This window comes from Stegostoma tigrinum, chromosome 12 (assembly GCF_030684315.1).
Source record: "Stegostoma tigrinum isolate sSteTig4 chromosome 12, sSteTig4.hap1, whole genome shotgun sequence".
Taxonomy (NCBI): domain Eukaryota; kingdom Metazoa; phylum Chordata; class Chondrichthyes; order Orectolobiformes; family Stegostomatidae; genus Stegostoma; species Stegostoma tigrinum.
Window position 1 is genome coordinate 39737668 of NC_081365.1, and position 13712 is coordinate 39751379.

General features: G+C 41.2%; 1 protein-coding gene across 1 annotated transcript in view; it reads right to left on the bottom strand.

The window, feature by feature from the left end:
* The window catches only part of LOC125457060 (prostaglandin F2 receptor negative regulator), a 61584-nt gene extending 49570 nt beyond the window's left edge, over positions 1 to 12014 (bottom strand). The window contains exon 1 of the mRNA XM_059650298.1: positions 11655 to 12014. Within this exon, the coding sequence (XP_059506281.1) occupies positions 11655 to 11700 (46 nt within the window). The 5' untranslated portion in view covers positions 11701 to 12014. The remainder of the gene's footprint in view (positions 1 to 11654) is intronic.
* Positions 12015 to 13712: the final 1698 nt, after the last annotated feature.

Here is a 13712-nt window from a genome sequence, read left to right on the forward strand (position 1 = left end):
CATGCTACTTCTCAGTCCAAACCTGAACACTGTGCAGCCTTTTTGCATTGGGACTCAGAACATTTCTGTATTTGAGGAGTCACAAATGGCATTGAATATCATGCAATCCTCAGCAACCATTTCTACTTTTGACGTTACGTTGGAGGGAAGGGCATGGATGAAGCAGCTGAAGATGGTTGTATTTAGAGTATTATACTGACAACTATGGGGCTCTTGGGGTGCAGAAATAGCATCTCTACCTTTGAATCTGGAGACCCAATTTCAAGAGTCACCTGTTCCAAAGTTGTATAACAACAACTCAAGAGGCTGATTAGAAAATACCTGTAACCGAGAAACTCCTGTAAGGATATCCTGGAACTGAAATGACAGGCCTCTCTTACTTTGCCAGGTGCCATTTCACCAGTGGAAAGCTTTGTCCAATTCCCATTGACTTCAGTTCTAATCAAACTCCTATCGGCAAAGGCAGCTGCTCTGATCACACTTCTGCCTCTGTTCAAACTAAGCTTGACACCATCCAGGCTAGAACAACCTGCTGTAACGAGGAGCCCAGTAGCCCTGGTACTAGAGCCCAAAATGAGCAGTGAACAGGTTATTTCTAAGCAAGTGCTGCCTGATAGGACTGATGATCCCTTTTACCACTTCATTGCTGAGTAGATAGATGGTCCAGCAATGTGTGTCAAATTTATCCTTTTTGTGTAGAGGATATACCTGGACAAATTTACCACATTCTGAGATAGATGCCAGCATTGTGGCTGCACTAGGACAACTTGTCTAGGGACACAGCAAGTTCTGCAGCATGAGCCCTCAGTACAATTGGTAGAACACGTTAGGTTTATATCCTTGGTTTTAGATAACCCACTTTTTCCTCTTCAAAATAAAAAAGTATATGCTTAGCTTTTACTCGAACTGTTTAAGCTTGATGGACCTCACCAGGACAACAGTTCCCATTCCTGTTCACATGGGAATCTTAACAGTTTAATGCTCAATTGTTCATCATGAATTGATGAATTCCCTGCACTGCTCTAGTTAAATGTCGTAAAACATAAGTTACGAAGCAGTCAAATCATGTAAATTATCTGATCGCTGTAACTGCAGCTTGTAGCAAAAGCAGACCAACAGCCAGGCAGAGTCACATCAATATATGGAGCCCTTAGGAGGTGAATCCTCTTAAAAGGAAAGCTTCACAGAGGTTTCCCTTGTGTGAATCCAATTAAGGTGTTAGTGGTAAAGGACATAGAAGGTAAAGAAGAATAATTTCTCACACAGAGTTTTAAATGGTGAGAAGATAGATTAGCAAATATGCTGGCAATAATGACAGTGAAAAAGATACTTTATAACAATACAGACTGGGAAAAAACATTGCTAAGAGTAGGCTTGAAAAAAAATGATGTCCACTGAACCTAATCAGTCAAAATGATTCCAATTCACTAAGGGAGGTAGCAAGTTTGGATCTGGCCTTGTGAAATAAAGTAAGGCAAGTGGGGGATGTTTAATTAGGAGAACATCCAGCTAATAGTGATCACAGTGCAATTCAGTTTAAAGTAATCAGGGAGACAGACCAGGACATATCACTGGTAAATGTGGTCAAATGGAACAAGCTCATTTCAGTGGTTTAAGGTGGTACATAATTTAGAAAAGAATTGCAAGATAAAGCACTGACGAAGTAACGGAGGGTAAACATGAAAGGCATCTTTCCAGTATAAGCTAAGTGTATTCCTTAAAAAGGTAGATTAGATCATCTAAAAACGTAGGTAATATTTTGGGTCGTGACGCCGAAACACTAACTGTTTTTCCCTTCACAGATGCTGTCAGACCTGCTGAGCTTTTCCAGCAACTTTGCTTTTGTTCCTGATTTACAGCATCCAATGTTCTTTTGGTTTTTAAAAACCTGGGTGGCTGGGAACGAAAGTAACTATTGAAATAAGACAAAATTTCATTTTGGACAATTGTCAACTATTTTTGTTTTTTTTTTCCCCCCAGTCTTCCGTAAAGTTTAGAAAAGCATTTCACAGAAGCATTACAAAGTTAAATTAGGCACCGAAGAAAGGACTTGGGTACATAACTTGATTGACAAGGTTGGCTTTAACAAAGAAGACAGGCAGAGATTTAGGGATGAGGCTTCCTAATTGAAAGGCAGGATAGGTCTGAAAACCTGAGTGGTCAGCTGCTACATTGCTATTACCCCAAATCGCTTTCAAGCCAAGAAAATTTGAGGGTTAAAAATCTACAAATAATTAACAACTGAAGGGCTGTGAAGAATGAATGGAAACAAAATTTCAGAACTCCAGCTTGGTCTTTAAATCTTACAAAGTGGATACAATCTTTGGGCCGAAGCGATGGAATAATTTTGCCAGTATGACAGTGTTCATTTGGAATAGAAGAATCAGCACAACACGTGCAGGAGAAGGCAGATCAATGTCAAAAACAAAGCAGGAACAGTACAGTTGGAGGCAGCAAGAAAGCTCCTATCAGATAGTGGGAGAAACTTAGGACAATCCTTTTTAAAGCAGCTTCTGAACTCCACAGTGGACCAGTGGGAAATAGCCAAACTGAAAAACACCTCATCGACTATCAAGTGCCAGATTGTATAGGTTCTCTATCTTGGCAAAGTGCAATGGAAGATAACTATTCAATTTAAAACAAATGAGTCTTGAAAAACACTGGGGCTGGGAAGGGGGTTTAAACCCATCCACAAGGGGCCTGCAGCTGATGAGAACCTAGTTGGGTAGGTCTGCTTGACGCAGAGCTTGCTTCCTGTCAGGAGAGAGCAACTGCCAGGCACCTAACACAATTCTTCTTCTCTCTCCACCACCACCCCACCCCCCCAACCCGCTTCCCTGCTGAAACCTGGAGGAGAAAATCCAAATTAGTCTCCTTTAATTGCTTTGTGGCCCTTAATAAGCCATTCCATGACAAGGGCTGTATGGAGGCAGGGAAATGTTACACCAGGCAAGCTATTTTTGACTCCCATTGTTAGTAGACTATAGCGTAGGAAGGGGAAGGGATTAGGTGGCTTCAAAATCAAGCCCTTAGTTTTTCCACGTAGGAGGGGGCACAAATAATTATAAAAAGAGCGAAGGCCAACTGTTATGCCAGATTTTATTTCATTTCAGCATTAAATGCATAATGCTATTTGACGTGAGATAACAATGTTGTTACAAGATCATTACTGAAATTTTCCTCTGTGTCATCAGGACTACCATTTGAGTAGTCAAAAAAATAAAGTTATGAAAAGATGGACTGGAATATTTTAGGTCGTGACTTAGGCCAATGCTGGTATAATATATTTTACAAGTCTAGTAATAAAATGTTTTTTCTAAAAACCTAACCTCAGGATCAAGGTATCAGAAAGCATTTCATATCCAATTAAGCCTAAGGCATAATCATGGTTTTGTACACAATCAATGTTCCCAAAACAGAATATGGGACAAACAACAACTTAATCTGTTTTTTCAAAGGTGTTTGTTAGGGGAAAAAACACAAGTAAAGACACTGAAAGAACTATCAACACTTTAGATACCATCATTGAATATTTCACATTCACACAAGACAGTAACTCAATTTAACATCTCAAACATCTATAAAATTCAAAGAATAGCACCTAAGTGTCAACAGCTGACATGCTTAATTCCTGGAACAGAGTTTGGAATTACAATCTCTTGACGCAGACAAAAATGATACTAAACAACTAGAAAAGAAAGATAGTATTGTGTCCCTTTACAATCCATTCTTTGTATGCTGTAAGTAAGATCAAAGTTTCAAATACTAGTAATGATTATGCCTATATCAGGCATCAAAATGTTTATCCTGAAACTGCACACAGTTTGACAGTGCAGAGTTGATTTTACTTACCCAATGTATATTTCACCAGATTCAGAAATCAGGCATTTTGCACTTCAACTGTTAATCATTATGCAGAATCCACATGCATTTTACGATTTGCAATTCTCACGAAGGATCAAGGATAGTCAGGGTACTAAAACCAACAGTGCTCAGTGGGAAAGGAAAACTAACTTGGAACTGTCTTGCATGTTATAGGATTCTTAGCAGTATCGCAATTCAACCCTAAGGCCAGTTATGTACTTTCATAAATCGTACAGAACCTTGATTAGGCACTATGTCAACAGGTTTGCACTTTGCCAGGATTGCATGCACATACCTCAAAAAAAAGTTCTAACCAATTATAGTTTAATGCAAATTAGAATTGCCAAGTTCAGAAAAGCAGCAGCTCCTCTTGATCGTTATTCTTCAAACTTAGAAGATTTTCAACCCTGTTAGTTATTTTGAAAAATCTGGAATTAAACAAAACAGATAGCAACAGATCTCATTCCTTGATTGGTAGCATTTTTGTTTTCAATCACAGTGGGTCAGGTTGCATCCATGGAAAGAAAGCAAGCAGAGCTCTGAAGAAGTCAGACTCGAAACATTAGCTTGGTTTCTCTCCACTAGTGCTGCCTGACTTGCTGCAATTGCCAGCATTTTGTTTCAGTTCAGATTTCAGAACCTGCAGTAATTTGTTTCTAGATCTTACTCCATTGCTGTCTTTAACTTAGTTACACAAATTGTAGTGAAACTCTCAGAAAACAACTATTTCCTAACACAATAGAAAAGATAAAGATAAAACCTCAAAACACATATCAGCAACTGCCTCAAGAACTGCAGGGGTATATTGTTGGGAAAAGCAGAACAGGTCTCTTATAATTACTGAGTTATTCTAATTTTTGTTCTGGTGTTTAACACAAACTTTTGGAGAAGTTGCTTTGAACTGTTATTTTCTCAAGCATTTACTCTGCATCAACATTTGAAAAAAAAACCAAGCTGAAACTCTTGCAGGCCACTAACAACTGATTTTAAAAAAAACTTTTCTTCCTTGCACTTGAAAATTATTTGCCACTGACAGGGCAAGCTCCACTCTCAGTGGAACTGAAACTGAAACAGAAATAGCATGGCAGTAAATCTACTGCAGAAAGCAAAACCCTCTAAAAGTAAATCCATGAGGGGATAGTAGCTGCTCAGAACAAAAAAAAAATTAATTGGAACAAATACTTTTGCAACATAGTTAGACTAGGAGACTCTCAACTCTTCACATTCCTCACACTAAGTATCTGTTGCCAAACTAATTATACTGTTAACATTGTAAAAACTTCAACTACAAGCTCACTGCTGGTACAGTTGCGATAATATCTTCCAATACCAAATCACCTTGGAGTGTCATGCAAGCCTTAATTTTATTTTGGTTAGAACATGGTTTGGTGATGTTGGTGTAGTTGAAAGGCTTAGGACTGGGGACTCTGGGTTCAAATCCCACCATGGCAGATGATGGAATTTTAAATTAAATTAATACTGAAAGAAAGTTAGTTTACTCACTGCTCATTTCTGCAAAGAAATGAAAACTTCTGGTTCACCAATGTCCTCGTGGAATGAAAATCTGTTGTCCTTATCTGGTCTGGCCTACACATAATTGCAGACTCACAGTAATGTGATTGACTTTCAACTGCCTACTGAAAATGACCTGGCAAGCAATTCAGTTGTATCAAACCACGAAGAGCAAATAAAGGAATGAAACCAAGAAGATAACCCAGTAATGACAAAGTCCTCTTACCAAGATCTGGGGGCTTGTGCCAGAATTGGGAGAGCTGTCCCACAGACTAAACAAGCAACAGCCTGAGGTTGTTTGTGAAGTATGATTCTAAAAAAATTATGTGCTGGAAACTACTAAAATCATCCAAGTGTTTTTGTGCCCCACTAGCAGGGCAGGCCCACAGGAGGTGGCAGCACAGCAGTACACAATCTGTGAGCCTTAACCTGTACTCCAGAAACCATTGCGTCAGGTCAAATATGGGCAAAGAAACCTCCAGCTAACAAATCAGTACTCCTCCATATTGAACACAATCCGGAAGCATCCGAGTTAATGGTAATGGCACAGCATGTACTTTGGATGGGGAATTTCAATGTCCATCACCAAGACTGGCTCACTAGCAACAGTGAGTTTGCAGAGCTGTAAAGAGTACAGCAGGTCTGTGACATGTGCTGAAGGGACCAAGGGGGGAGAAGTTCTTTTTGACCTCATCCTCACCAATCTATTCGTAGCAGATGCTTCAGCCATGATAATGTTGGTAGGAATGGCCAGTGCTCAGTTCGTGGAGACGGGAGTTGCATCTTAACATTGAGGACATTGTCCATCGTGGTGTGTCAACAAACAGCATGCCAAATAAGAAACTTCGAACAGATCTGGCAATTCAAATCTGGGCACCAAAAAGGCACAGTAGATTATCAGCAGATGGTATTCAACCACATCTGCAACCTTATGGTCTAACACATGTCCAGCTCTCTCACTAACTAAGATTGACTGCTCAGTTTGATGGTCGAGAAATACTGCAGGAAGGAAAGCAGAAAGTAGCACCAGGAATACTTAAAAGTGCGATGTCAAACAGGCAAGGCGCGTCAAACAGCAGAAGCATGTGCAATAGACAAGGTTATATGATTCCACAACCAATGGATCAGACCTAAGCTCTGCAGTCTTGCCATATCCAGACGTAAATGGTGGGGGACAGCTAACACGAGTTGGAAGCACAAGGATTCTCATCCTTAAAAGATGGGGGTGCCCATCATATTAGTACAAAAGTCAAGGGTGAAATATTTGCATCTCAGCCAGAAGTTCTGAGCAGATGATCCATCATTTTCTCCTCCTGCAGTCCCTAACACAGATTATATCATTCATTCTGATATAATTCATTCTACATGATATCAGGAAACAGCCGAGACAATGGATAATGCAAAGACTGACAAAATCATGATAACAACACCAAAGAATCTTTTCTCCAGAGCAAGCCACACCATTAGCCGAGCTATTCCAGCAAAGCTGCAATACTAACCCCTACTCTGTTTTCTCTGACCTTTGCCTCAGAAGGTTTGCGGACACCAATTGGACTGCAGAAGCGTAGAAGCAATGACACATAGTACTGGAAGCTTCTCCTGTGTATAGAATTCAGAAGATAATGTGAAGTCAGGAATGCTCAGAGGAAAAGCAGCCACTATCCAACAATTCCACTCTCAATCATCAGCAAAATGATGGAATGGTTCATAGATATGGACATAAAGTTACACTTGTGAAGTAATGGTCTGGTCATTGGATTCTGCTAGGGCCACTGAGCATCTGATCTCATCAGAACCTTGATCCATACATGGACATAAAACAAGGGAGCTGAATTCCAGACAGAAGTCAAGACTGACTGCTTTTGGCATCAACTGAATTTGAGACACAGAGACTGAACAAAACTGGAGTCAATGAGAATAGAGGGGAAAATACTTATGACTCATAACTGGAAGTAAGACAAACAGACAGTTGCAGATAACAAGGTGTGAAGCTGGATGAACACAGCAGGCCTGGCAGCAGACAAACAGGAACGCTGACGTTTCGGGTCTGGACCCTTCTGCAGAACTGGGAGAGGGGAAGGGGGTTCTGAAATAAATAGAGAAGGAGGGGCGGTGATAGCAGGTGGATAGTACAGCAGATAGGGGAGAGAGAAGACGGACAGCTCACGGAGGCAGGGGTGAAGCTAGTAAAGGTGAGTGTAATAAGGAATTTGGGATGGGGGGTTGGTCAGTGAGGTGGGAGGAGCACCTATCCACCCTTCTCACCTCACTGACCAAGCCCCACCTCCACTTCCTACCTACACTCATCTTTACCAGCTCCATCTCTGCCTCCTGGAGCTGAACATCTTCTCTCCTACCTATCTGCTCTACTATCCACCTGCTATCACCGCCCCTCCTTCTCTATTTATTTCAGAGCCCCCTTCCCCTCTCCCAGTTCTGCAGAAGGGTCCTGGCCTGAAATGTCAGCTTTTCTGTTCCTCTGATGCTGCTTCGCCAGCTCCACACCTTGTCATCTCAGACCCCAGGATCAGCAGTTCCTACTATCTGAGACAGTTTGCAGTTGTTGGAGATCAATCTCCTCACCCCCAGGACATCACTGTAAGCAGTGCCTCTCAAGGTCGTGAGTTAGTCCCAGCCATGCTTAGTTGCTTCATCAATTACCCTCCCCTCATTATATGGTCTCAAGTAGGGATGCTCTTTGATGAATACACAACATTCGGAATGAGTCAAGACTCTCCAAATCCTGAAATAGTGCACGTTGAAATGCAGCAATATCTGTACAACACCCAGACTTGGACTCATAAGTGCCAAGAAACAATTGCGCCAGACACACCAGGCAATGACCGCCTCAGAGAACCTAAACGCTGATCCTTGACGTTCAATGGTACTGAAGTTGACGAATCTCCTATCAACATTCCGAGAGTTACCACTGACCAGAAACTGACCTGAATGAGCTATAGAAATACAGCGACTGCAAGACAGGTCAGCAGCTCAGAGTAGTGCGGTGAGTAACTCATCTCTTGTCTCTCCAAAACCTGTCCACTATTTACATGACAAGTCAAGAGAAGATGGAGTACTCTATTTGTCTGGATGGGACCTTCTCCAAGAACATTCAAAAAGCTGGACACCATCCAAGACAAAGCAGCTCTATTAATTGGCATCAATCCACCATCTTCAGCATTAAGTTTCTTTCTGAATTGACATGGTGGGGACAGTGACACCAGTCCAGGCTACCAGATGGCACTGTGTGCCATCTACAAAATGCACTTCAGTAACTCAACAAGGTTCTTCTGGCAAGATCTTCTAAACCTGCAACTACTACCAACTGGAAGGACAGGAGCAGCAGATGCACAGGAACACCAGCATCTGGAAGTTCCCCTCCAAACTATTCACTATCTTGACCTGGGTTAAAATCCTGGAATTCCCTTCCTAATGATACTTGGACATTTCTATACCCCAAGAACTGAGAGCTTAAAACAGCAACTCACCACCACCTTCTCTAGAGTATTTAGGGATGGGCAATAAATGCTGGCTGAGTCAACAATATCCATCTCCCACATATGAATAAAAACGAATGATGTCCATTTCCGAAGGAGGGTCTGGGCCTGAAACATCAGCCTTCCTGCTCCTCTGATGCTGCTTCGCCCAGCTGTACATTGGTTATCACTGAAGACCTTATTATCGCTTTCATGTTGCTATTGCTATCCACAATCATCATAAAACTCTGGTTCACAAATATTCTTTGAGTGGAAATCTGTTGCCATTATCTGCTCCGGCTTATAAGTGATTCCAGACCCACAGCAAGGGCCTTCTAAAATGGTTTACGACTCTGCTCATGAGCAGTTAGCAATGGGCAATAAATGACTCCCATATTCTATGAAAGAATAAAATTGAAGCAAGCTTTGAACTATTCCCACAAATCCTTCACTGCTTTGTTATTATCAGACTGCTTGTCCATCATCCAGGCTTGGGCAAGTTGCAATGTACTCAATTTAAATAATGGGGTAGATAAGGTTGTTAGCTTTGATTCCTAGTCACAAACATTCAACTGTTACCAACAATTCCACGCCTTATCTAAACAGGCTGTACCAGATTGCAGTGAACTTTACCAGAGATCGGGGCTTCTGAACTTATCTCCAACACGCACTGCCCACTTCCATCATGAGTCAGCCGTCATCTCCACCATCACTTCAATATACTTGCTGCCAAAACTCTTCTCCAAGCGTTTTGTCAATCCCAGAGTGCAGTGCAGTGCACTATTCCAATATTCTCCGGGCCAACCACCCATCTTCCATCATTCAGAAGCTGCAGAGTTACTAAACCTCTGCTGTCTACATATACAACACCCCCGCACACAATAACCTACTACTCTGGGAGTACTGCAAACCAACAGTATGAATGTACAATTTTCATCTATGTTCAAATCCCTCAGCTATCTTGCCTATCCTCATGTGTCACTCCATTCAATACTATAACCATCTGAGGACACTACATTCCACCAACTGTGGACTCTTCTGCACCTCCTGTCCGCTGTACCCCAGCACTGACAGCTGTGCCTTCAATCCTGTGGACTCAAGCTCTCCTCATTCTCCTCCTTCAAGACTCTCCTTAAAAACTTACCTGTTTAGTCACTTGCTATGGCAGCATCAATCTTTGTATGGTTATTTATTTTCCCTCAACGCATTTCACTAAGTTAAAGGCACTGTAAAAATGCAGCTGTATTTTGAACTGTTGTATACAGTTACAAGTTAACAATGACTGCAAGGACAAAGTAATGGGGTGTGACTGGCAGAAGTGAAATTATACTTCAATTAAAAAGAGAGAGAAAAACCAGCAAAACAAAAATCTGAACTACACTTGGTAACTCAATACCGTGATCCCATACAAATTACTTGCAATAAGGTGTGGCTGCAAACTTCTTTTTTGGAGAAATGTTTTTAGGGCATCACTATGGCAGTAACGTGGCCAGAAATAAACAGGTACAAACATCAAAATGGAAGAAAATTTTTTAGAAACTACCAGCCCAAATATTACGCTAAGTGAGCAGATTGCACGATTATTAGGGAGTCAGTGTGACTAACTCCAGAATGAAACAGAATGATCTCAGAGTCTGGAAAGATTAATCACCGAGACTGCATTCAGCTTCTTTCTAAATAAAGGGCTCAAAGTCCAAACATTACCCTCTAAAAGGAATTTAATAAAAACTGACACTTAAATAGAAACAGGTCTATAATTGCTAGTGAGAGTTTAAAAGAAGTGACAATTCAGATTTTCCTTTCAGGAACATGGATTATTACATTCAGATGTGTGGTAGACCCAGGTGGTGTTAGGCTGCTGAGATGTGTCAAACATTATTGAACATTACCTTTATAAATAATGCATTTTCTGAAATACAACTTAGGGCCCCATTCGTAACCACCCTAGATAAAATAACATTTCCGGCCGGTCAGGAGAGCAAACAGAGATTCAAAAGTTCAAGTCATATTTGGAGGTGAAGGCGAAGAGGAGACGATTGTATGCTGGGTCGCATGCTACCTTTTCCTTTTTCCTGAGGTGCAGAAATAAATACGTTTTAGCACTGTCCACACGAGTAAGTGAACACAGGCAGCGAATCTGCACAGTCATTAATCAGGAATCGCTGCCCGGGCTCGTCTCGGTTGAAAAAAAACTCAAAAATTTAAACTGGGAACACAGAGGACAGAAAAGGGCGACTAACACCATGCGCCGAGTTTAAATTAATTTCGCAATCACACTTCCCAGAAAACATTCAAAAAAACCTTCAAAGCAAATAAGAAACCACACAAAAAAAATGAAGAAAAGATTATTGGGAGAGTCGAACCATAGGAACAGCTCTAATAAATGAAGCCAGGGTCTGGGGAGAAATAAAAAAATCACTAGAGAATAATTTCCCGAGATCAGCAGCTTCAAGGGTGAGGCAGATTGTGAATTAACAGGGAAACAAAGTCCGATGTTAACAGAAGCCGAATGTGCTGAGAGTAGTTATAAAACCAGGGCAAACGGCTTGGGAGTGTTTCAATGGATCGTGTGTATCTCGTGAAACGCTTTCACACTGTCCTCACTCGGCACTTTCCCCGGGGATCACAGCGCTCTTATCCCACGTCCCCCTCTCACAGCCCTCGGCTCGGCGTTCACTCCCCGTCCCTCAGCATCGCAACCTCCGGGACTACTCTCAGGAGAGATGTGAGAACACAGGGTTAGTGTTAGGGGAATAGGAAATTCAGAGGTTTTTTCACCGCAGCCAGCGCCCTCACACTTACCCCAACTAACCACCAGAAGCAGCAGCAGCAGCAACAAACGCTCCATCCTCTCCCAGGATCTGCCTTTCTGGCAAACACTCCCCAAACTCCCCGAAGAGAGGATAAAAAAAATCCCTCCCCCTCTCAACTGGAGCCTTTCCAGCAGCTCACTCTGTCTCCAGGTGGCACTTCTTGCAAAATGAGCCAATTCCAAACAGAAACTCCAAACTTCTTTTTTTTAAAACTTGAACTTTATCTATTGCCAAAAAGTTTATTTTATCCTTGAGAACGTAGAAAGCCCAAAGCGAACTTTAACAGTCAAACACTCGGAAAGTTTTTGATCTTTCACTACAAGAGTCCAGACGGAAACACCCAGGAACTTCCCCTTCTTTCAGGTAATTGGCTCCGTTAAAATGGGAGGGCAGGGACGTCAGGCGACACTCAAAAAAAATCAAATGATTACAATCCTGCCTCATGGGAACTTTTATTTTCTGCAGTTGGAAGCTAGGTTATTTGTTCATGTTCATCGATATTCCGTCGTTGGAAAGCATTGGGATCAATGCACATTATGATTTGGCGTTGGCATTCGGTTGCTGAGAGTTATTATCACTTCCTCTGCGAACATTCGGCTCAAACTGCAAATAAGTGTTAAAGACACATCCTAATTCAAATTGGATAACTAGCATGGTTTTGCCAACGATGGATGTTGTGCAACATAAAATCAATTCACACAAGAAAAAAGAGCAATCGATCTATTTTCCTGCAATCACAATCGATTCACACTCCTAGGGTTGAAGGTTCAAACTTCACGTCTCAGACTTGAACCCAATAGTTAAGCACTGAAGAAGTGCTAAACTGAGAGAGGCGTAACATCTCAGATGAAGGTAAAAGGAAAATAGACACTTTGGCATTATTGGGAGAAGAGCAATGGAGCTTTCCCATTGTCCTGGATAAAATGTGTCCCACCACCAACACCAAAGTTGGTAATCTGATCCTTTGTTTCGTTGCTCTATGCAATATGATTGCTGCGTTGCCTCCAATTCAACAGTGACTAAATTTCAATTCCATCTGTGGATGATTACTGAAATTTAGTTGAACTGCTTGCTGACACCATAACACATGGCATAGACTTTTTGAGTACCATGGTTAATTCCATCTGAGCTCAACCAGATAAATTAGTACAGCATCAGTTCCCAAATTAATTGCACATTTTTTGCTTTCACTTCTCTACCTAGCAGAATTTGACTTTTACTTATATGGACATGATTCTTTCTATGTAACAATTTAGGTTTTTTTCCAAAAAGGAAGTTATCCTTTTAACGCCCTTCACTAATTTATAAGTTATCAAAAGATCATTTTGTAGCCACCTTTAAAAGGTGAAAAATACAAGTTGGTACAGCCTTTTCTTTTGCTTCAAACCTCTAACAGTAGGGGTTCAACTTTAACTTGCCCAGTAAGAAAGAACCACCACTTTTACATCATTGACATTATTGGCATGTAAAAACACATACTGAGTAAAATAGTTTTGTTGATCCAATCCCATCAGTTTTCTGCTGGGTGGATTACCTTTTAATTAGCCGTAAAGAACCATTTTTGTATCTTCTCTCTGGATTCTTACCAATGTTATATGTGCTCTTGATGATTTAATGTTTAAGTTTGGGCACATTTTGCAAAGTGTGGTCAAGCCAGAACACTATTCCTGCCATCTCTTCACAGGATGTGGCAACATTGGCTAGACCAGTATTTATAGCCCATCCCTTTATTGCCCTTAAAAAAGTTGCCTTTTTGAAATACTGCTGTCCCATTGGTGTAGCAGCACCCACTGTGCTGTCAGGAAAGGGCTATAGGATTTTAATCCAGTGACAGTGATGTATGGCTTGGAGGTGAATTTGCAGGTGGAGGTGGTGCCCATTGCAATTATTCATGCCCCCTCCAAATTTATATTCTAATGTTTTATCTGTACAAAGCAGCATTCTGTTTGATTTGTTGATTGCTATCACGTAGGGATTGAACATGAGCTACAAATTTACTAAAATGAATAGGTCTTTTACATTTCTCTGAGAGATTTCACAAATTCCA